Source organism: Loxodonta africana, chromosome 6 (genome assembly GCF_030014295.1).
Source record: "Loxodonta africana isolate mLoxAfr1 chromosome 6, mLoxAfr1.hap2, whole genome shotgun sequence".
NCBI lineage: Eukaryota > Metazoa > Chordata > Mammalia > Proboscidea > Elephantidae > Loxodonta > Loxodonta africana.
Genome location: NC_087347.1, coordinates 68,236,966 through 68,262,175, shown reverse-complemented (window position 1 = coordinate 68,262,175; position 25,210 = coordinate 68,236,966). Strand labels below are relative to the sequence as shown.

Here is a 25,210-nt window from a genome sequence, read left to right as displayed (position 1 = left end):
AGGCATTAATTGTTACAGTACACTGAATGACTTGAAATTATTTCCCATGCTTCCTCCTCAGAAGTTTCTTCAGCCTGAAAATCCCAACTTCAACTCCACTCCTAATGTTGAATCCTAGCAAACTTTCCAGTAGGAGAAAAAGTAGGAAGGGGGCAATTTATGATACCCTTTCTCTTTTTTCTCTTACTTTTTTCTTCCCGGAAGCCAACAGCAAAACTCTTCCTGGTCAACCATAGGCTTTCATCTTAACCTTCCCACGTTAACTATTTTATCAGCTTTACCTAAACTTATTTTTTCTTTGCTGCCACTTATTGAATGCCTTGTGACTTCATATAATATGAGATTGCAGCAATAAAAACGGTATGCACATTTATTTTAAAATCACAGACTACTCATCAATTCATAACCCTCCAGGTCTTTCTGGGGTGAGAGTTATATTCAGCAAACCCTTAGGTATTTAGGGGTTCCATGAGGAGAATGGTGAGCTACTTACAGCATGAATATCCCTTCAAGCTCTTTTCAATGCTAAGATTTAGGAAAAGTCAACTTCAGTTAAAAATTCTCCCTCTTCGTTGTCTGATTATCTTTCATCCTCCCATATCCCATCTTCTCCTTTCCCCATCCCATGTTTTCTCCTCCCTTCTCTTCTCCCATTCACTGTCAGGAAGGGCCACCTGCGAAGGGCCAGTTCAGCACAACTCGGCGCCGGCAGAGGCTAGCGGCAGCAGTGGCTACAACAGTGAGTGGATTTCCATCTCAAAGGGGAGTTTATAAGGATGGGAAATGGTGTGCAAATGTCATTTCCCTGTTCTGTTGGTGCCATTCTAATGTATTGGCTGATCCGGTGCATGTTCTCTGACTGTCTTTGCACAGAAGGAGACACTCAGGGGTATCCCTTCTTGCAGTGGAAAACTATTACATAATCCACTTCTTTACTTCTGCTCTCTGTGTAAGAAATAATTAAAGTCAAGCTTACAAAACTGAGTACAGCTCCCATGGTGTGGAATTTCCTGAGATTGTACTGTTATTTTTCTGCCATTGTGATTTTGGAACCTTTACAACTGATTTCTGTTTTTCTAAGAAAAGTCATGTTACTACAGACGTACACTGTGCCTTTTTTTTTTTTTTTTTTTGGCAGCAGTGTGACTATTTGAAAAGGATGTGAGAATAAAGAAATGAGAGGGTAAGAAGGTGAATTTTGATGTTGTTTTGAAATGGCTACCAAAATTACACATAAACCCGAAAAAAATTACACATAGCAAGGGAAAATTATTTTCTGGAAAAATATTGAAATGAAAATCAGAACATGTAGTATGTAAAGATATAACAAAGTTAAAGGGTGTTTATATCTAGAGTTTTGCTTATGTAGTTTTTTAAGAGAAAATAGAATGGCTGTAAGGCATGTAGATAAAGTATTGTGATGGACAATCCTAGCAACCAGAATTTTAAATTGAGCAGAAATGTTTAGAATAGTGAATTGTCCCTACAGAATGCTTATAAAACAGAATAAGCACAGGGACTGTTTGCTAGATAAACATAAAGCATCATATTTACTTAATCATGAAATCCTATGAATTTTTTGGTTTTTTTTTTAATGCAGAGGACTGAGTCACAGCAATCATAGATGTTAGTTTTTGGCTGTTAGATAATATTTCCTGAATTAACAACAGTCTTTTCTTGCTAATGCTGGAGTATGTTTCAGACCAGAATTATTGAAAAAAAAAAAATGAAGAATTTTTTGTTGCATTGCTGTAGATTGGATACCTGTGCCAAGGTGGTTGATTTTCTACTTAATGATTAGTAATTGAGTCTTGCTTTATATACGCATACTTAGCTGGGTTGTTTCAGAAACAAAATTGCTTTTGATTATGAAATGAACCAGTGACCTGGAATTCATTTAGGGAACTGACACCTAAACTCAGAATTTTGTGAACATTTGAATAAACAAAATATTGGAATTGATTTCATAGCTAATACATATCTTATGCATGTATTCAAATGTAGACACGTACAGTCTATGACACTGACGCAGTAGCAGATTCTGACAGTAGATACATGTATAATAAATAATTCTTAAAACAATTTTTCATTTATAAAATTAAGAAATCCATATGATTATTAGAACAGCATCTCAGCGGAAAGGAAGGGTCAACCATTTTATGCAGGTACTGTTTCCTTTAAGTATTTCAAAGATGACAAGCAGGAAAATGATTGTTTCTACTTTGTTCCTTTTTTAAATTGTAGATCCAAGTAATGACTGTAATAAAACTGGGATTAGAACCTATTTGAATAGAATGGGTTTATGTTTTAAAAATTGGGGGTAGAAAAGAAAAAGCTTTTGAAAGAAGAAAGCATAAATGTCCACCTTCCAGGATAGCTGTGACTATAGAAGTTAAGAATGACATTTAGTAATGTCACAACTGGGAGGAATAACTGCTCACTTGCAGACTATTCTACTCTCTCCAGGATTTATAGCTTTAACTACAAACCAGGGCATAACAAAGCCTAGCAGGACCCTCTGAGCTGGCGCCCTCAGCTCTCTCACCTACATCTCAAGAGCCTGATGCTGGTGACTCAACCTTCCTATTTCTTTTTCCCCCTGTTTAAATTTGTGTGTGTCTGTGTGTGTGTGGTATATAACAAAACATTTGCCATTTCAACATTCCTTACATGTACAGTTCAGTGACATTAATTACCATCATCATGTTGTACAACTATCACCACTATTTCCAGTTTTTTCCATCACCCTTAGCGGAAGCTCAGTAACACCTAGATATATTTCTTTTAGTGCAATGGTTCCCCTTAATTCCCGGTCTTTTCTCTTCCCAACATTACATCCCACACATTTTTTGATCCTCTCCTATCCTGCTAGGTGCCTTTTACTTAGAATCCTTCCAAATGGCTCCTACTCACGATTTCTCTTACCTGCTCAGGTGTCTGGGGCAGTTGAGATTGTTTCCAAAGAAATACACCCAAGGAGATGTTTCAGAAATCTACTGTTGTTGACTCTTAGAACCAGCACCCAGAATGGCCTACTTGTAACATCAGCCAGACCCAACAGACAGAAACTTGGGGCAGAGAAATACTGACCCCCTCCTCGTGGAGGAACACTGAGGGTCCCAGTTCACTCAGAGGTCCCCAAAAGAATTCCTGTACCCAAAATGCAGAATAACAACAGCAGAGGGCTTTTTGCACATTGGCTTGATGAGTTGTATAAACTTGGAATCTACCTTAGACATATTGGTGTGTTTTTTCTTTCATGTTTACCATTGCTTAGTTTCGGTGCCAGCAATTCCATGGCCACCTCTGTTTCTATTTTAACTTCTTCATAGTTGGGTGTTAAGAGCATCTCCTAACATCCCCATTCCAAACTACAGTTATTGGTACTAGAATTTTCCAGGATCAGGCTTCCTCCCTATCATAGAACTTCAAGGAAGGCTTGGATTTCTGTCCTGAGCAGTGTGTAAAGGCCCAAACCCAGCACTGATGCTTCTCAGGAATAAGCGTTAAGAGCTGTGGGCAGCTCCACTCCAGCCACCACTGATAGAACGTAGTTATCAAATTGATAAATAAAAAAAAAAAAGAATAAATAGGTCCCCAGGCTGAAGAGAAATTTTCCATTACAATTAGATTCCAAAACCAAACCCACTGCCGTCGAGTCAATTCCGACTCATAGCAACCCTATAGGACAGAGTAGAACTGCCCCGTAGAGTTTCCAAGGAGTGCCTGGCAGATTCGAACTGCCGACCTTTCGGGTTGCAGCCGTAGCACTTAACCACTATGCCACCAGGGTTTCCACAATTAGATTAATACATCCCAATTTGTATTTTCAATTTCATTTCATGAATTCTTCAATTAAGTTGACCCATTCCACACACTTCTTTTTAGCAAGAAAGATAACAATATAAACATTTTCATTCAGAAGTATATAAAAATTAGTTTTCAATTTCCAAGTCCCTTTCCCTGTGGGGAAACTGTAAATCCACTTTTACAGTTTTAATTGCCAATTTAAACTTCCATTATGTTCAAAACATAAATTTGTAACTTTTTTTTTTTTCAGCATCTAATTTCAACTTTTACTAGGGAGCCATTATCTGAGGGACTACTCTGGGTCCTTACTGGACTCTCTGGGTCTTCACTGCATAATGGCCTCGTGTCCCAACCTCTCTCCTAGGTGTCTTGACCCCCTCCCCACCTACTCAAGGAAGGAGACTCCTCTCCTAAACCATGCTAATCCTTGGGGTGTTGGGGGCCCCTGCGTACAGATAAAGTCCTTAGACTGTGATCATCAACATATTGCAACCCTATCATCAAACACCCACATTCCTTTTTCTTAATGCTTTTATGGTTCCTTGTATTAGAAACCTTATCCGTAAGTCTAAAAACTCCCTAGTCTACCCATTTCCTCAGGTCAGGGTCTCTCCCCACGACCTCCGAATCTCCATAAACCTCTCTCAGGGATCCTTTGTGCCCCTCCTAGAGGGCTATGGGCTGACTGCTCTTTCTAGATTTAGCATCACCAATGTTGAAGTCAGGAATTTCCTTTATCTATCTTCAAATATTTTTCCACATAAATCCCCTTCTTTTATTGCATCTCAAAAGGACCCCAGTGATTGTTATCATAAAGTTACCTGGACAGAATTCCAGCAGATTATTGAACCCAAGAACTCCATTTTCTCAAATAGCTAACCTGCCACTTCTGTGTATCTCTTCTCCAAAACAGTCGGATGAGCTAAGCAAGCTGTTAACATCTCCCAGCCCCGAGTGGCCAGGGTATCCATGGAGGGTGAGAGAGAGTTACTTTGATAACTCTAGATACTAAATGCTTTGGAAAACATATATTAACATGCTTACCTTAGCTGAATTTAGGGGGAAAGCTCCATGTTCCCTCCCTTTTCCAGTAAGAGGGAGATACGTTTGAGATAAATAACTCCCTGCCAGAGCAAAGCTACACCAGAAGGATCCTTTGTACAGTCTCAACCATCCTCACCCATATCCCCAAACTGCAGCTCAGGCAGATTTTTTGGTTCTTCTCTCCATTTCCTTCATCTCTCCTCTATATCCTCAGTGTGCTTGCATTCCCTCTCTTTGTTCCTTCTGCCTTCCCTTCCCTTTTCTCCCTCCCCAACTCTCCAAGTCTGTCAGGAAGTTTAAAGCAGAAACTGATATAAGTGGTTCTGACATACATACATGTTTATATCACACAAGGTATTGGTTCTTTGCTCCTACAGTATGGTTCCTGTTAGATAGGAGATGTGACTTATCCTTTAATTTATTCAAAATTCTGTGCATGGAGGAGTCTACGAGTCTGGTCCTTGGAGACCATCATGAACATCTGTGCAGTAGGTATTAGGGAGAGGCTACTGGTGATCTGATTTACAAGAAGAATTGGTATTTCCGTTTTTCAAGAATGTTTGGTAACAGCATTTGTAATGGTCAGGAAGAACCTTCTAGAAGAGAGGGCAGGCATGTTGCTTCCCTCATCACAAGCCTAGTCCAGGTTCAGCCTGGGCAGGGACGTGCACCTCTAGCCATTTAGGAAAATCTATAGTAATATGACTTTTCTTTTTTTTTTTTTTAACTCTGTACTTTTCAGTATTGGCCAGTTCGTAAACCGTGTTCATATATGTAAACAGCTCATAAACCATATTCATATATGTAACCTATGTAGGTAAACTTTAATTTATATATTTCGTTACTAGTATATGTTCTAAAAATTCTATTTCAAATTTAGTCTCTTTAGGCCACTATTTTATCTACTTTTGAACTTGATTTGTGTTTTATCTGCTTGCCATGAAAAAAGTGAACCTTTGTGAATTTTTAATGGTTAGTCTGACTTAAGATCCTGTTCCAGGCTCAGAGAGAAGTGAACACAAATAGTTCTCTGATACGGATTTTATAAGAAAGGTCAGCTGTGTCACAGCTCAGACTGTTGTTTTGTTTGTTTGTTTTTCTGCCAGTTATTTTTTCAATAAAATTCTTGAGTTCAAAAGTGAAACTGATCTGGGATTCCGCCTTCTCTTCCTGTCATTCTGTAGTCGTCTCTTTCTGTAACAGAAAGACTGGTGAGTCAGGGGCAGCGCTAAGTCAACTATGGCAAATGAGATTCCCTTCCCGCCCCGCAGCCCCCTGCAAAATAAACCAGTACAGTGTCTCGAGTGTGTCAGCCTGGAAGAGATCTTTTCTGTGTAGGAGAAGGGGGAACAATGCCTGTTGCTCTTTAATAATTTGTATCTTCCTCTTTCAGGTTCCATTCAGTGCTACAATGTCACCGGTTCGCTTGCATTCCTCCAACCCCAACCTTTGTGCAGATATTGAATTTCAGACTCCCCCCAGCCATCTCACTGACCCTCTGGAAAGTTCAACGGATTATACAAAGCTTCAAGAAGAATTTTGTCTAATTGCCCAGAAAGGTAACAACAAATGTAACATGCCCTTTAGGGACGCTCTCTTCTTTGATGAGAGGTTGCCATTTTTTCTTTTATCTTTGTCTAGGTCATCATGCTAGAAAGATTAAATGTTTTTCTATACTCTTTGGAGTTCTTTATACAAAGTACATCAGGATGCTATGCCTGGGATGTGAACACACATCAGAGGTCTACAGTTTTGATTGAATAAAGATAGTGTCACTGGGATGAAGAAAGAGGGAAAGAAAGAAAGGGTTATCCTAGACAGTCCAGCAGATACTACTATTCAGCATCTCCCCCCTCCCCCAGTGTCTTTAGTTGTCATTTAGTATGTATTTATCGGCTATCCTTAGCAAGAAAGAAGGGAGAAAAAAAAAACAGATTCTGGTTGAGTTCCTCTGTCTCTTTTTTTAAACAGCACTTACTTAATTGTACTTTACAATTTGTGGGTCAGGAATTCAGGCAGGGCTCAACTAGACAGTTTTGCTCCATATCACATTGGCTGGGCTCACTTGATGGTATGAGGCCGGGCTGGTCTGGAAGGCCCAAGGTGGCTTCAATCCTGTGCCTGGGACCGTGGCAGGAGGGCTGGAAGACTGCACTCAGCCATGCGCCTCTCCCTCTTCATGTCGTCTCAGGGACCCCGTTGTGGTTTTAGGACTTTAAGAGACCAGACGTAGGAACTTGCTGGTCTAGTTCAAGGCTAGTTCTAGAAGTGGCACAGCATTACCTCCACTGTAGTCTGCTCGTCAGAGCATCACAAACCAGCCCAGATTTTCGAGGATGGGGAAAAAGATCCTACCTTTAAATCTCTTTTTTATGTTAAATTTTCAATAAGGCTTACAGTGTTAGTTAGCTTGTCGTTGTCAGCCATGGAGAGTAATGTATAACAACAGTAGGGTGGATAGTAGAATATAGATGGACTGAGCAGTCCTATCTGTGCTTAAGAAAAAGAACCATGGCTCCCAAATCACCTCCCCCTTGCTGCCATAGCATTTAACTTTTAGCCAGTGAAAGCTTTTTTTTTTTTTAATTAAGATAGGAACCTTCCTAGGTATTGTTTTTTAAAATGTGTAATCTCCTGGAGAGAGATATACATTATGTTGTTTTTGGTCTCTTAACTTTATTGTGAATTAATCGTATTTCTTTCCCCTGGGGCTGCTCGTAATAGGCTATAATATATTCTTGAAAAAATGTGTGTTAAATGGAACATCTCTTACCAAAAACCCATTGCTGTCAGTCGATTCCGACTCATAGCGACCCTGTTGGACAGAGTCGAACTGCCCCATAAAGTTTCCAAGGACCGGCTAGTGGATTCGAACTGCCGACCTTTTGGTTAGCAGCTCAGTTCTTAACCACTGTGCCACCAGGGCTGGAACATCTCCACTGCCCCTAATGCCCAAGTACCTGGTGGCTCAGGAAAAGAAGGGACCCACACTGAGAACCTCTCTGGGAATGTTGAACCAACAGAAATTTACACTCTCAAACCATTAGCAAAGATGTACTATTTTAGTTTTCCTTAATTCAGTAGTCCCAAAAAATTAAGCTACATCACCTTACCCTTTTTTTCCATAGATTTCTCAGCTGGGGTTGTGTAAGGCCACCTCTCGCTCTCATCTGCCATTTTACTCCAAGTACATTTTCACTGCATTTCTCAGCTGAGTGCCAACTATGTTATGAGAGTAGAGCAATGTTCTTTTGTTTCCCTAACAGGATAGATTTATGGCCAGTTAATCCAGTAATTCTTAATTCCAGCAGAGGGCGCCAGCTAGAATGAGATCACAACCTGTGTGTTGAATATAGCACAGCTGCTGTAGGGAGATGGGTGAATCTGAAGGCAGCTCAGGAAAGCTTTGTGTATTTGGTTGCAATCCTGAAAAGCTTTCAGGAAATCCAGATTTCAACAGTTTTAAAGCCTCTGTTGAAACTGCATGTTTTCTTTTCAACAGACACACAAAATCTCTATGCTAGGGGAAAAAGGGGCTTTTCTGTGACTTAAGTGAACTCTTTAGAAAGCATTATGAGTTTTAAAATGGGCAAAGACTCTGCTTTCAGAGCTGCCAGTAGGGTTAATGTATTCCAGTTATTGAGTTATCACCTTTAAATTGATTACAACTGGAATTTAACATATAAATCAATAGATTGGGACTCCCTCATAATGCTGCCATTCCCCCACCCCTTTAATTCAGGCCACAGTAATTTGTGCTAAAATTTCCTACTTCTTTAAAAATAACCCTTAAAAAAGGAAATTCCTACTTTAGAAGACTTTGTATTCTATAGAAACTCTGATGTTGTAAAGATAGCAGTTGGAGAGTCATCCTTTTTGTAGTTCAGAGTTAAAGATTGCCACAAGTGTTAACTAATGTAGATTATTGGGTATGCAGGGATGGGAAAGTTGTTGTCTTTATCGTTGCTTTTAAATCAAAGCCCTTCTAACATCAGCATATTCTTCGCTATGAGTAATTCAAGTGCTGTTCCTAAAACCAAATCATTTTCTACCTCAAAAGAACTAGTCAGAACTTCTAGTTCAGCTGCCTGTTTTTTGGTGACAGGACTCATAAAAATGCTCTTTTGGGATGCATACTTTTTGGAAATAATTTTTGGATAGTTCTAAATTATTTACATGAGACTTCATGATACACAGAACTTGGAAGTATCATCGTCAGATGTGACAAAAACTTTTTCTCCTAAGATTTATAGATTAGCTTCTAAATATTGATATTTCGAATTGATATTTTCTGTGCTACTTTCAAATCTTTGTTGTCTTGTTTGGTATGAAATGCTAAAAATTCCACCCTGATTAATTACCACTACCATACTTTATTAAGGAGCCCTCGTGGGTCAGTGGTTAAGCACTTGCCTCCGAAAGGTTAGCAGTTGGAAGCAACAAGCCCCTCTGTGGGAGAAAAGACCTGGCAATCTGCTCCCATAAAGATTAAAAAACCTGTGGAGCAGTTCTACTCTGTCACATTGGGTCACTGTCAGTTTGAATCAACTCAACAGCACTCAACAACCATATTTATTTTGAGTATAGATATTCAAATAGATTCTATTTTTAAGGCTAAATTTTAGATGATAACATAACCTTCCAAGAAATGTCTGTGTATGAGCTGAAGTTCTGAGAAGTTTATAATTTTGTGTATTCTTTCTGGATACATTTGATAGCTGTTTCTCACTTTTCTTTCAACCCTAACTGCATCCCCACCCAGTTCATTCTCTACTGAAGTCTGCGTTTAACAGCATAGCTATAGAGAAGGAGAAGCTTAAGCAGATGGTTTCTGAGCAGGATCACAATAAAGGCCACAGCACACAGATGGCTCGGCTCAGACAGTCACTGTCTCAGGTAAATGCAAGTGTTTGTTTTCACATGAAAGACACACTCTAATCCTATAAGGCCAGAGAAGGGGGAGGGTCAGCCATGGGTGTGGTTCATTCATCTGAAATCTTCCCAAGTCATCGAGGTGTCAGTATTAAATGTTACTGCATTTTTTTCCAAAAAACAAACCAAAGTAAGAGCAAAAATAAACCAAATTTGCTTGCAAGCCATATAATTGTTATTTTGGCTGATTGAATACTTAATGCCTATCTTAAAGTCATTTATAAGGCAGTTCCTGGCTTTAAAAAAGTAATTGTGCATATATACATGATTTATATATCTAAAATATGTTCCAGAATATATGTTCAGCCCAGTGTTGTATAGAACAAAGTATATAGATATTCCACATGTGATACTTGTCCCTTTTATTACACATATTATTAATCTGTTCGAATTTACTGATTACTTTTTTTTTTTTTTTATTACCCACCTCTACTTTTTTGATGTGCACAGTCTTAGGATTTACTTCCTTTCAGAGTTATGCTCCCTGAAGCTCAATTTTTATATCTCAACATATACTATACACTTGATTTTATATTACCAATCAAATCCCTGTATACAGATATAAAAGTTGAAATTTCTAATGAAAGTTCTTTAAAGTCATGCCTTAAGCTTTTCCATTTCCTCTGAAGTAAGTATTTTCATCATTTAGTCAATAAATGCACTTATTTTAATTCCTTTGGGAATTCAATGTTGTTATTGTGATTTTTGTGTGAGAACTCAGTGTTTATATAAAATATTGTTCACTTCCTGGTGCCTTGGACCAGAGTGAAGGAGCAAGCAAATCCTGGGTAAGTGGTTCTCCATATGGATCAGATCCTGCTTGAATAGTTTCCTTCAGTCCCTATAAGTTACACCTAAGCTGTATGACTGCGTTTGATGTACCTGAACTGTCAGCTTATTTTCCATGTTAAGCTTCATGTTACTCAGTGCTGTTACCTGAGTCACACTTTTTGTGTCCACCATAAAATGCCGTCAGTTGAGGTGCATACGTCGCTTCCAGTGCAAAACCCGGGGCTTTGGGAGCATGAGCTAATATTAAAAGTGGCACCTATTCTGCCAGTTTGCAGAAGGCTTTATTCCTAAGAATGCTTTAATGGTTTTCCCTGTACTGTTCTCATGTGTTGAAAGTTAATTGATCACACATCACAGAGATCAAAGTAATGGTCAAATAAGCATGCAGATAATCATTTTGTAAATATATAAAATATGCTCTTGTTCTCCTAAGTATTGGAATGTTGCCTTCTGGCATATTGAGTGATAGCAGTTTAGCGGTGTTAGTCAAGCCGGTTGCTAAGAAAACTGAGAAACTTCGTTGATTGGTGTTATTTGCTTGTTGGTCAAGACTGGGAACGGTATATAGAGATCCTGATTTGGGCATCAAGTGAGATTTGAATGATTAAGAACAGAACTTTTACAGTAGTTAATCACTTGTTTATTGATTTTATTTCACTCAGCCTACTGTGCTAGGTACTGTATGAGGTGATGACAGCAGCCCTGGCCTTGTTCACAGGAAGCTCATGGCCTGATTAGTGGGATGAGCAGCATTTACTCAGGAAACAGTTCAGTGGACCACACAGAAGTCCGTTCAGAGCACAAATGAATGGTGCAGATTTCCAGGGCTCTGTTGTCAGAGCTGACAAAGGAGCCACAGATCAGGCTTCGTGGAGGAATTGGACCTTGAATTGGGCCTGGGCAGATAGCAGCAGCTCCCAAGGCAAGAGCTGATGCTACCACGATAAGAGTAAAATAAAGCAAAACCAAAATAATATCAGTTGTTACTGGTGAGGAGTGAGCTTCTTGGATCAAGTAGACATATGAGACTATGTTGGCAGCTTCTGTCTGGAGGGGAGATAAGCGGGCAGAGGGGGCCAGAGGCTGGCCGAATGGACACAAAAATAGAGAGTGGAGAGAAGGAGTGTGCTGTCTTATTAGGGGGAGAGCAACTAGGAGTATATAGCAAAGTGTATATCAATTTTTATATGAGAGACTGACTTGATTTGTAAGCTTTCACTTAAAGCACAATAAAATTAAAATAATAATAATAATTATCAATTGTGTGTCCTTTGGGTTAAACATCTCCTTCTCTTATCCAAACATATTTATTTGCATCTAGAGTTAGAGCCTCAATAAGTTTTTGTTGGGGTTTTGGTTGGGTTTTGTTTTTAGTTGTTATATTTAGTTTTTTTTAACCAGAAAGCTCAATTTTATCCTCAGAAGATAGGAGAGTAATTTGGGACTATTCTACTAGAGAATTCAGTGCTTTCAGTTACATGTTCACATTCTGGTGTCTGTTCAGATCCTCCCACTGGGGCAGCCATGCCCTCACAGGCTGTCTATTCCCATCACCTCTGAGGCTGGACTCTCTTTTGAGAATCACCTCAGCCAGCCTTTACTTAAGTATTTACATTGACTGACAGCTCACTCCTTCCTAGTGAACCACTATCCATGGCTAGACCACTGGAGAGGTGTCTAGAGAATGGCAGGTGGTTCATAGAGGCTGAAACAAGGGGTGAACAAGGAAGACTTAGTCTAGAAGCAGCTAGTTTACAGCAACCAATTCATCAGGGACCACACAAAGGAGTTTGGATTTATCTTATTGTGATAGGGAGAACTTAAAGAATTTTAACTGGTGTGCAATCATGTCAGAAATTGGAAATATTATTGTGTATTTCTGCATATAAGGGAGCCCTGGTAACACAATGGTTAAGACACTTGGTTGCTAACTGAAAGGTTGGCAGTTCGAACCCATCAGCTGCTCCATGGGAGAAAAGACCTGGCGATCTGCTCGCATGAAGATCACAGCCTAGGAAACCCTATGGGTAATTCTACTGTATCCTGTAGGGTTGCTATGAGTCCGAATTGACTTGAGGACACAACAACAACAATTTCTGCATATTAGAAAGATTAGTTTAGTATGGCAGATGAATGGAATGAAGGCAAAACTACTTAGAAGGCTATTATGATAATCCAGAGATGTGTGTCTAAACTAAGCAAGTGCCAGTAGGGTTTGAAGGAGGGGATGGGTTCAAAGACACCAAGGAGGGAGAATCAGCATGGCTTGGAGATCAGCCGCATTTTGGAGAGAAACAAGTCAAAGCTAATTTCCAGCTTTTTTACTTGGACAACTATGCAGGCAATTTGATATATAGATCTAGAGCCCAAGAGAGTGGTCTAGGCTAGAGAAAAGGATGTGGATATCCTAATACATAGGTGAAGTTATAGGTATCGATGAATTGTGTATTGAGTCAGAATATAAGTGACCCAGTGGTGCTGCCATGAGGAAGATTAATAGTTAAAAAACATGCTAAGAGAGGGAAACTTTTGGTGAAGACCCAGGGATAGCAGCCAAAGAATTTAGAAAGCAATGACGATTGAGATCAAGGGTAAAGAGTTTTGATAGTCTCAAGAAGGAAAAAGTTAACAGAATCTGATTTAGCAGCAAATAATACATGTACTAAAAAAAAAAAAACCTTCATTTTGGCAGTCAGGAGAGCATATTTCAGAAGACTGGGGGGGAAGCTATGATGGGATTGTCCAGAGTTGATGAATGGTGAAGAAGCAGAAATTTCTAGGATTGGCTTCTTTGTTTCTTTCTAGAAACCTGGTTGTAAAGAAAAGGAGAGAGAATGTACAATCTGGTAGGGCAATTGAGGTTGGAGTTACCTCAGCATGTTTACTTCATAAAGGTAAGGAGTGAGGTGGATTAGAAGACATCGAAGATGGGCATGGGGTTAAATGATGGGGCCATCTTGGTTGGCCAACTCTATTTTCAGTGTATCTCTGTCAGTACGGCACTTGGGATTGAACAAAATACAGAATAGTTTGAGTAAATAGAGACAGTTTTTTTCCCATATTCTGAGTGTGCTTTTATATTAGTATAACTTAGAATTATAGTATGATTTTAGGTAGTCTAAAGATATCATTGGTCCATATTCATGTGTTATTAGTTAAACCCCAGATATTCTCATGACCTGTTGCCAAGCCCAGTCTCCCCCAGAGAGGGAAGGAAGGAGAGAAAATGTGTTTAAATAATTTCTTAATGTAGTCTAATATGTTTAAAGTTACTTCTTTTTATTTGACATAAGCCCTACTTGACGTATGTCTCATGATTAAAATGTCATTTTTCAATAAAGAGTTTAAGTATATCAACTCAGCAAATTCCATCATCCTTTTAGAAGGAATGTAGCATATAAAATATATGCAATTAGCATTCTTCACTACATGTTTAACATAATTGTTACCTGCCTGGGGCAAGTAAAATTTGCAATGCTGGGCATTCTAATGAATTCCTCTTCTGAAGTAATATTTCTTCCCTGATCTATACTTACATACCAAAAACCAAACCCATTGCTGTCGAGTCGATTCCAACTCACAGCGACCCTATAGGACAGAGTTGAACTGCCCCATAGAGTTTCCAAGGAGTGCCTGGTGGTTTTGAACTGCCGACCTTTTGGTAGGCAGCCATAGCTCTTAACCACTATGCCACCAGGGTTTCCATATGTACATAGACACATACATAATTCTGTTATTTTACCTCCATGAAACTTTGAAATTGACTTTCATACCTGAGAGGCAGCGTAGATGTTAAACTCAAGCCTGTAGGCAGGGAATTTTATGTGGCATCTATTCCTTTATAAATGACTATATTCTGCATCAGCTATAATTTCACGTCCCGTTTAATGTCATACCCTGAACATGAAAATCAAATAGTATATAATAAGAATAAGGCAGCCTCAGCATAGCATAATAATTATCATAATAAAAATTTCAATTTGACTTGAGTCTATCACTTAATCACTGTTTACTGGTTTAATTTCTTGTCCTAGAATCTGTGCACAGCTTATGCTAAATGCAGTGGAGTTAGGGCCATATAAATGTAAGCAGCAGGATATGATCCCTGTACTCCAGCTAGAAATACCGTATTTCCTTGAATCAGCATGCCCTCAATTGTAAGATGCACCATCATCATTTTGTCTACCACTAAGTCCCTGGAAAAGACATCATGCTTGGTAACGTAGAGGGTCAGTGAAAAAGAGGAAGACCCTCAATGACAGTGGCTGCAACAGTGGGCTCAGATATAGCAGTGATTGTGAGAATGTCACAGGACTAGACAGTGTTTCTTTCTGCTGTACATAGGGTCACTATGAGTCAGAACCGACTCAACAGCACCTAACAGAACCAAAAACAAAGAAAAACAGCTGTCAATCAAATTGAACTTGTGCTTTCTTACGTATTTATTGTAAGATGCGCCCCAATTTCAGAGATGTTAAGTGTGGATGAAACTGAGCATCTTAGAATTAATGAAATGTGGTATATATGAAAAAAAAATTGGCTTAGCTTACATAGTAGCATAATTAAAAGCCCAGTCATATCTGCCATCCTGCCTGTCCAAAACTGTTCACATGCCCAAAATAAATATACTGAGTTGGGATAAAAGTTCCAAGTGTATTGCAGATTTCCACAGTTCCCTAAGACTTGGCCAGGTTTGTTGCGTATGAAGATATTCGTCATATAATCCGTTACGTATTTTTGTAGTTATCCAGCAAGTTTAAATTGATGTGACTTTAGACATAATTTGTTTATTTAAAATCCTTAAAATTTTAATCCTTTGATCCTGTAGGGGCTTAACTGATCATGTCTAGTAAGGAAGTAATGCTGAATGCAAAAACTCATTATAACAGAAATGTTCGCGGCAGTGAGATTTATATTATTAAAAATCTGTAACAGCATAAATGCCCAATAATGGGAAACAATTGCCTATTCCGCAACTATTAAAATCATGTTTATAAAGAGTTATCAACAAACAAAAAAATGCTTATGTGACAAGAGTAAGTAGCAGACACAGGATGTCAATTATGTCACACATTAAACAATGTGATAAAATGCAAGGGGGAAAAAAACTACAAGTAAATACACCTGAATACCTATAGTTGGTTGATTGGGTAGTAAGGTATGAATTTTGAAAATATTTTTCTCCTTTGTCTTTTCCAAATATACTATTAAAAAAAAAAATTGCTGTGAAGTTGATTCCAACTCCTAGTGACCCTATAGGACAGAGCAGAACTGCCCCATAGGGTTTCCAAGGCTATAAATCTTTATGGAAGCAGATTGCCAGGTCTTTTCTCCCATGGAGCAGCTGGTGAGTTTGAACAGCTAACCTTTCGGTTAGCAGCCAAGCACATAACCATTGTACCACCAGGGCTCCTATACCAAACCTGCTGTCATCAAGTCGATTCCGACTCATAAAAAAAAAAAACTAGTGCCATCCGCGACCCTATAAAAAAACCCATTGCACAGTAAAACTGCCCCATAGAAACTTTCCAAGGAGCACCTGGTGGATTCGAACTGCCGACCTTTTGGTTAGCAGCTGTAGCACTTAACCACTACACTACCAGGGTTTTATACTATAATAGTATATATTATACATTTTACTAAATGAAACTATACTATACTGTAATAGTATATATTTGTTTTAAAATTGGAAAAAAAATGGTAATTTTTAAGAGGTATCCAGGACTTGGTTCTTGCTTTTATCCAAAGGGTTTCTATCTTGCCATATGTTTCATATCCTTCTCCAACCCGGCAGGCTTTCATGATTCCTTCCCAGAACCCACAGTTCCATTTAGTAAAATGTGTAAGTCAGAGACTCACCCAGACTAAGGTTAATTCTCACCCATTGTCTGCCAGGATTCATGAATGGAAGATAATAGCTAAAGAGGTGGGGTTTGGACAATTGATTATGACTCAGATCTTCAAGACTGTAACTTCTTTTGTAAATTGGGGAGGAATTCAGTGTTTCTTAGAGATATTCACTTGAATATGTACAGGGGACACCAACCAAAACCAAACCCATTGCCATCGAGTTGAGTCTGATTCATATCCCTATCAAGGGATACCAGGCATGAGGAAATGAAAGTGTCATGGAGAGTTTTAGTGTAGTCTGAGCTCACTGACGAAAGCACGGAGTGAGAATAAGCACAGAACCTGTGTAGTAAAGAATCTAGGCACGGTTCCTATCATCAAGGTGCTCCCTCTCTAGAAGGCCTTTGGTCCTATATGCAACTAATACCCATTGCTGTGGAGTTGATTCTGACTCATGGTAACCTTATGGAACAGAGTACAACTGCCCCATAGGGTTTCCAAGGCTGTAGTTTTTAAGGAACAAACTGCCACATCTTTCTCCTTCGGAGCCACTGTTGGGTTCAAACCACTGACCTTTTGATTAGCAGTTGGTGCTTAACCACTGCGCCACCAAGCCTCCTTTATGCAACTAATAGAACAATGTTATTACTGACAAGTCTTCATAGCTTTTCTCGCTCACAGGCTAATGTGAGTGGCTGGTGACCTGCCTCCTTTTTCCTTGCCTCAACACTGTTCACCCTCCTGGAGTACATTCCCTATGTTCTTTCTGCCAGTTTCTGGGGCCTTTTATGTTAATTAACACTGGCATCATTTCACTGAAAATGCTTATATTCCTCCATGTTCCCGAGGTTTCCATGATATCATTATATAGGAAAATAGTTGCGTTTCAGGAAGGGAAATATTAAATGTGGTCCTGAGCAATGCCTAAGAGCGGCACCACAAAGCTCATGACACTTGATTGTAAAAAACTTCAAACCATCTGTGTGATCAAGGCAAAAGGAGAGAGGCCAGCCCCAGAAAGATGTTCAGAAATGGGCTGTTGCATGCTTGGTTGTCTGCTTACAGTTTCCACCATAGGGGTTGCCAGAATTGGAACAGTATTTATTTCTGTGTTTTTTGTACTAAGTAACAACTTTTATTCTACCACTGCATATATATTATGAAAAAAAATAATTCCTTTAAAAATTATAGCTCATTCCCTATTGAAATTAAGGCCAGAGTTTGTCTCGTGTACCACCCCCCCCCCCACGCAAACACCTGTGGTCAGGAGCACATTTAACGAATATTGGATTAGATGAGAGCTTAAAGGAGAATCTGCTTTTTAAAAAAAATATCCAGACTAAACAATTCTGCAGTTTGCCTTACAAATGGCAAAGCTATGTTTAAAACTCTCACTGTGAAGAACAATTATCTATCCTTGCCTTTGAGTTTTTGTGGGGTTGTTTTGTTAATTCTGTTGTTCCAGGGACAATAGAAGGTTCAGTCACTATGGAGGAACCATGAGTAGAGGTTTGAATGGTAACCTTCAGGCCAAGACTGTGATTCTGCACTTAAAACCACCAGGCAACTGACCGTGAGGCCTTAACGTTTACAAGGTGGTTGTTTTTGTTGTTGTATGCCATTGAGTCGATTCCGACTCAGAGAGCCTATAAGACAGAGTAGAATTGCCCCATAGGGTTTCCTAGGCTGAAATCTTAATGGGAGCAGATCCCCAGGTCTTTTCTCCTGAGGAGCAGCTGGTGCGCTCAAACCACCAACCTTTCCAGTTAGCAGCTGACATTTACAAGGCAGCAAAAATATATCAGGTTCCAAAGATTTAAACAACTAAGATCTCATTATATTTGTGGGCAAAAAAAATCACAGAAGAATAAATAAGCCTATTTATTATAGTCACGAAGGACCGGAGTAAGGCAGTTTTTTATTTTATCTTTTAATTCCAAGTGTTTGAGATTTTGTACCAGGAAAAATGCTCCTGAGCACTTTTGCAAGATGTAAAGATAATAGGATTCTTCTTTTGGAGCACATGGTGTATACTAAAAATGTAATCACTTTTTTTTCTAACACTTCCCTGTTTTCTCAGCTAGCCAGATCTGTATTTCCTTCTATTCCCAAATTTAACAACTGTAGACTCTGTATCCACCTTTAGTCCATCACTGTTTGATAGCTTACCAGATTAGGTGTGTTATTTGACGTGTTTTACAAACTGGGCATTTTTCACTCTTAAAATTCTCTCTGAAATCATTGCTGCCACCATCCAGAAAAGGGCTCCAGTTCATACCCTTCCTCCATAAGGATGAAGAGTGTATCATGTATTGTGTAACTGAAGTTCCAGGTCTTCAAGCTTTATCTCCCCTCCTTCCTTTACCCCACTGCTGTTCTTATAAACTATTTGCTGTGGAGTTGATTCCAACTCATAACGACCTTTGGGCCAGTAGAACTGCCCCATAGGGTTTCCAAGGCTGTAATCTTTATGGAAGCAGACTGCCACATCTTTCTCCCACAGAGAAGTAGACAGGCACTTAACCACTGCGCCACCAGAGATCCTTTGTTCATATAAAAATACTCTTATTTTGAGTACATCCTCCCATTGCATTGCGTGTTTGCTTGCTTGTTCATGTGTCACCTCATCCCAACATGGATTTGAGGCAAGTGCTTGTTTCTGTGTTTGTGACACTAGCAAATGGCCAGAGCCCAAACTTGCAGACCTGTCTAGAGAATTAAGGCAAAGGTTATAGAAATGTCTTAGGTATGCAAAGCTGTGCCCACTCTGCTACTCCTCCAATAAGGTCTACAGACTTTAAACAAAAGCCAAAAGCTGTGAATGAACAGTTTTCAGTGTTCAAAAAGCGAATGTTGGGTTGAAGGGAAAGAAGAAGCAGGAATCACAGTTGCACGTGGCGGGTGGGGCTAGGCTGTTCTATGTTCTGTGCTCAAGGACTGTGCACTTCTCAGTGCAAGTGGAAAGTTAAGCTGCTTTTGTATCTACCCTGGCTGTTTTAATAGGTGCGGAGATGCCATTAGGATCTCATATTTACATATGTAGGGGTTAGTGTATTCATTGACTCTGTATGAAGAAAAACAATGCCCACTCCCTGGGGCAGATGCTCTTTAATAAGCCCTACATTGACCTTCCATTCTCTGAAACACACATCTCCATCTTCCAATTGCTAGTTTTAATGGGAAGAAAAGCAGCAATCAGACATGGCCCAACTTCTTACAGAATCTTGTCCTCACATAGGTTTTTTTTTGAGGCTTGATGTAACTCCAGTTAGCTGCATCTGTATTATGTAAATGAAACATGTATCACTGAGAAGTCTATTCCCTGAGGATTCACTGTACCTTTGTCCACAGGGTCCATGTTTATGTACAGCTGTTCTCGTAATAAATACAATGGCTATACCTACTAAATTGTGTTATAGCATGTCATGTTTTACTGATGACAGGCTTGTTGAAAGTAGTATGATGTAGGTAACTTGGGATCAGTTTACTTTCATTTTTACATTTTTTGTTGTGGTTGTCAGCATCTACACTGTTGAGTAGAAGGCACTTTTTCATCTGCACGTGAGTTAGTTCTCCTGCTCTGTCATGTGTTAATTATGTGCTCCTGGAACATCAGCTACCTGGAACATGAAGATATAGCTGTTTTCTTTCATCAGACTAAAATATACTTCTATAAACTAAAGCCAGCTCATTGCCCGTTCCATTTCCAAATAATTTTTAAGATAGCTATCCCACTTTGAAACAACTCCCAAACTTTGGAAAGTAGAATAAGAAATTGAAAGAATCAACAGTTTTCGTACCTAACAGATCTTCTCCCAGGCTGCAAAAAGTAATATATGTGTGGTGGTAGACTGGGCTTGGATATAATGGGCCTGAATCTAAGGGGAAAAGAATGAAATAAATCAGTTTTATCAAATACATAAACTCTTTCAGCCCACTAAGCTACTAAATAGTAATCTTATAAAACAAATTTTGAATTCCTTAATTCTGAGCCATTTATTTCCTTCTTACCAGTAGGTTCTGGCCTATGATGACTCCAAAAGTTAACAGCTGAGAACATCAGAGAATTTGTTGTCTAAGTTGTACCTGTGTACTTGTTTTGTTTTATGCTTGCTTATTAATTTGAAGTTTCATGTGCAATTTTTGTTATTTCAAGGCACTCAACCAGAATGCTGAACTAAGGAGTCGGTTGAACAGAATACATTCAGAGTCTATTATTTGTGAGCAGGTTGTCAGTGTAAATATTATTCCTAGCCCTGATGAGGTAAGACTGATTTTTAATAGATGTTGAGTACTTACTCTGTAGCCTCTAAATTTACTGCACATTTTTGTTTTTATACAGCTCTTTCACTGTTGATAAGATTCCCCACATACACATTTGTATTCTTTGGAGTGAAGAACGTTCATGTGCTTGATATCATTTATTCTGGGTGATCAGTGCTGATTTTTATTTATTCCTGTGTTCACATGATGCCGCTAAATTTTTGCTTATATATCTATGCCGCTTGTGAATTTTCTGTGTCTGTCTTGAGTCTTCATTTTTAATGTTCATTATCCCCAAATGGTCAATGAAATGTTGAAAAAATCATTTTTACTTGAGAAGGTGCCAAATAAAAGTTTTCTTAAGGTTTTTTTGAAAGCTCTGTTTAAGAAGAGAAGGCACTTGACCTTGCTAATACTAATGGTGCTACTACAGCTACTACTGATAATGATAATTAATAGCTAACACTTGTCAAATGTACATATGCTATGTGCTAGGTACTGTATTAACCACTTTACGTGTATTAGCTCATGTAATTCTCCCAGTGACCCTCTGAGGTCGGTGCTATTATTATTCCATTTCCCATTTTTCAGATTGAAGAAATGGAAATGGGATAGAAGAATACTCAGTATTTGGACAAGACTTAAATGTATAATTTTGTTTATGACCCTTGACAGAACAATTATTTTATATCTGTGAAGTTTTACACTTTTCAGCAGTAATATTAGAGCCTCATATTGAGTGATACATGTAACAAGGGAAGAGTTTTAACTAATACTGAGGCCGTATTTGCAGCAAGAAATCTACAGGTGCAAGGGTTCTAGCCTCTAACTGCTTAGGAAATACCATCCCAAGACAGCTTCTCTTTAACTTAAGTTGCCCACTCTATGCCTGTTCATTTCCACGAGTGCTGTGATCTGTCATTACACCTAACACCCAAAATCTTTAGAAGTAGCTCTAAAGAGTTGCCATTTAAAAATTTTAAAATAGTCTCAGTTGGATTCCTCTTCACAACCTGTAAAGAAATATCTACTGCACAGAAATATCTACTATACATCTCTTACATGTTTTTACGATTGAAATTTAGACAGATGCCTTGAAAACAATATTTATCACTTATTTAATAAAAATACAGTTTGAAATGAGGTTCAATACTCTGTTTATATGTTTCATTGGTTAAAATTCCTGATCAAATTGGACAATAACTTTTATATACTTTGCCTCAAAATTTAGACTTGTAGATTGTTTTGTTAGCATGTCTCTAGTAGTTTCTACACATACTTCTTGAGGTTTAGTATAATGTCTAGAATATGACTAGTAGTGTTAGACCTGAGAATAAGAGAATGAACTTACCTCCACAATCAATTTAGCAGATTGATAGGGGCTCAAACTATGAAATTCCACTTAATATCAGTTGGACAGAGATTTAAAATCAAATCACAGTACCTATTCCTTCCTACTCTGCCTTGTGGATTCTTTAGACATACTGGAAGAAGACTTAGGCTGTGGTCAAGATTGAGCTGCAAGTGAAAATTACTTGTGCTCACCACTCTTTGAATGCACAGTGTGGATTTCTCCAGATACTTGGCATCATGCTACGAATGAATAGCTTTTCTAAAACAGAAAAATGATTAAACTATGTGCTTTTCTCTTCTCTAGGCTGGTGAGCAAATCCATGTTAGTCTCCCCTTGTCACAGCAAGTAGCCAATGAGAGCCGCCTCTCCATGTCAGAATCTGTCTCTGAGTTCTTCGATGCCCAAGAGGTGCTCCTCTCTGCAAGCTCATCAGAGAATGAAGTAAGGTTCTATGACATGTCACCCACAACTACTCATGATCATAAGTTTGGGTTGAAGAAAGTATGACTGGACTTTTTTTTTTTTTGGCATCATAGTAAGATGTCCAAATTTTAGCAAAGCGAAAAGCATGAAAACTATATTGACTCCCATTTACTGGGCACTTATCAGTCTGGATACTACTTTGTTACTCTTAAATTGGGTGAATAAAAGGAAAGAATCAAACATTTGTTCTGACTTTCTTGTATGATCCATATGTCAGAGTAATCAGATAGTTGATCACAGAGTTCTTTATAGAAGTCTATCTTATAACTGTAGAAAGAATGAGAAAATTAGAATGTCACCATACGTATATTCTTGCTCAAGATGTGGATTTACACTTAGGAGGATAATGTCTAGTATACAGCTAGTTGAATAATTGTGGGTTTTGGCGGTTAACCACCAGCTACCATGAAAGCTTTATTGGATTGCTCTTAATGCCCATGAGTCTTGGCAAGATCATGGAAGCAGGGATGTTCTTCCTTGTTCAGGTTATAGACATTACTGAAATTTAGTCAAGTAGGCGTTTTTCTTTTTAATAGAGGAAGCAGCTGAAACCCTTTCTCACAGAGTCGATTAGGACTTTTGTCACTTAGGATTGCAGAATCTGTTCTGCATTCGTATAAAAACGAAATGAAATAGTTGCTAAATGTTTTTTCCACGTGCCTGGAAAAGAAATTGGAAGGAAACATCCTGACAGTTAGTCGTAGTTGTTTTTGGATGTTTGGAATTACGAGTGATTTTAAAAACAAAAACAAAGTAGAAAAGAGAAAGAAATAATGAACGTACATCACTTTTATAATACGAGAAAGGTAAAATAGAATTCCTGTATCAGGCACTGAATTTGTTAATGTACCAAGGTTTGCACCTGCCTCTCAGATGTCAAGTGATAAAATAGCAGGTTCACAGAGACTCCCCTTCACAGGCTGAGTGCCAGTTTAATCAATTATAATGATAACTGATAGGAGATGGATAGAATAGCCATGCTTGCTGATTAGTGCTTCTTTCCCTGTAGGCAAATGTGCATGACAGGCAGGTTGCTTGGTGAGCACAGAATGAGACACAGCAGGAAAAGTGAGCTGAGTGAACACAGTGGCTAGGAGGATAAAGATACACTGGCTCCTTGCTTCTGTCTCCACTACAGGGATACCCCTACCAGCAGACTGGTTATCTGTGTCTTGAGCCAGGCCACTACCTCTCCTCAACTGGAACCACCATACTGGAAGCATGTTAACCAGCATTTCCTTTTCTGACTGTTTCTTTTCTAAGCTCCCATTGCTTCTTCCATTTTCAGTCAGGTTACAGTCAAATTAGACTCTGCAGGTCTGGACTCTGACCCATCATCTGTTGACTTTATAGCTTATCTCTCTGAAAGCACCCAATCCCCCCTATTTCCAGGTTGTTGGGTCTCACTTGACTGGGGTGCCAAGGTACTAGTGGGGTGATACAGAAATGAATAGGATGTGAATCAGGTTACTATAGGTATCTAAGCAAGATGGTGGTGCACCTTCCTTGGAGGTGAGGGAGGAAAAAGAACCTAGTGGTAGAAGGAGGCATGTAGAGGTGCACGGCAGGGGTACACGGCAATGATACGTTCACTTTTGAGGCATCATGAGTTTATTAGGCCTCTTCGTGGCGTTATCTGGTGGGCATCCGGGTATTGAAGTCTGAAGCTCAAGGAGAGAGCAGGTCTAGAGAGAAAGGGAGGAGAATCAGCTCCAAATCCATATAACCAGCTGCCTGTTGGACATTGCCACCTGGTGTTCCCCCAGAATCTCTAATTCAACACATCTAAAAAAATAATTAATCAACAAACCCCTTACATATACACACCAGAAAAAAAACAACCCTGCACATACTCCTCATGTTGCCTATATCAGTACTCTTCTACCCAAGTGTTTGCATCAAATACCTGGGTATTTTCCTTCACTCCTTCTCTCATTACTCCCATCACCCACATTGATTTACTCATCTGATTCTGTACCTTCTGTCATCTAAGTATTCTTAGACCCATGCATTTCCCTTCAGCTTCACTGCCACTGCTCCAGTTCAACCCCCCATCTTCTCCCCACTTTGATTACCCTGTCAGTCCCATAACTGGTTTTTCCTGTTTCCCATCTTGCCCCCTCCAATCCATTTTCCACTGGGTACCCTGATTAATCTTTCTAAAATACAAACCTGATCATGTCCCAATTTCCCAGTGTCCTGAGAATAGCAATCTGAACTCCTCAGCTTTCATACAAAGGTCCTTGTATCTGAGCCATGCCCATAGACAGCTGCAGCCTCATCTCATGCCACTTCTATTCTTCTGGAGCCTCCCAGAGGCCAAAGGAGTGATCCTGGAATTCTCAATTTGCTAAAGACACCTTGTATCCCTTGCTGGAATAGGGAGAGTGACTCATCTATAACCCACACTAGAAAGAACTGACTTGCACACCTGTCCCTTATGCCCTGTGTCTTACAAATTTTCATGAAATAACTGTTTTTACTTAAAACTTCTTCCTTTATCATAACACTCAGTCTTAAGTACTTGAAGGGGCTGGACGAGGACACGGACTCAAGTGACAGACTCAGGGTGTTCTCAGAGCTGCTCCTCTACTTCGGCTAAGAGCCTTTATTGTTGGGTCAGCAGTATCTGCCCGACTGTCCTAAATGATGAGGTCACCCCAGAAGGCTCTTCAAATCTTC

General features: G+C 39.2%; 1 protein-coding gene across 14 annotated transcripts in view; it reads left to right on the top strand.

Annotated features, from left to right (window-relative positions):
- Positions 1 to 25,210, top strand: part of OSBPL6 (oxysterol binding protein like 6) — a 238,983-nt gene that overhangs the window by 196,263 nt on the left and 17,510 nt on the right. For 9 of the 14 annotated variants that reach the window (XR_010322283.1, XM_023542811.2, XM_023542808.2 and 6 more), the window contains 5 exons: positions 665 to 739; positions 6,248 to 6,413; positions 9,617 to 9,750; positions 20,585 to 20,692; positions 22,349 to 22,486. Coding sequence is in view for 13 of the 14 variants with exons in the window: in XM_023542811.2 (XP_023398579.1) it covers positions 665 to 739; positions 6,248 to 6,413; positions 9,617 to 9,750; positions 20,585 to 20,692; positions 22,349 to 22,486 (621 nt within the window). In the remaining variant the exon portion in view is untranslated. The remainder of the gene's footprint in view (positions 1 to 664; positions 740 to 6,247; positions 6,414 to 9,616; positions 9,751 to 20,584; positions 20,693 to 22,348; positions 22,487 to 25,210) is intronic. The other 5 variants (XM_003406197.4, XM_010602798.3, XM_023542813.2 and 2 more) reach the window with 3 other exon arrangements.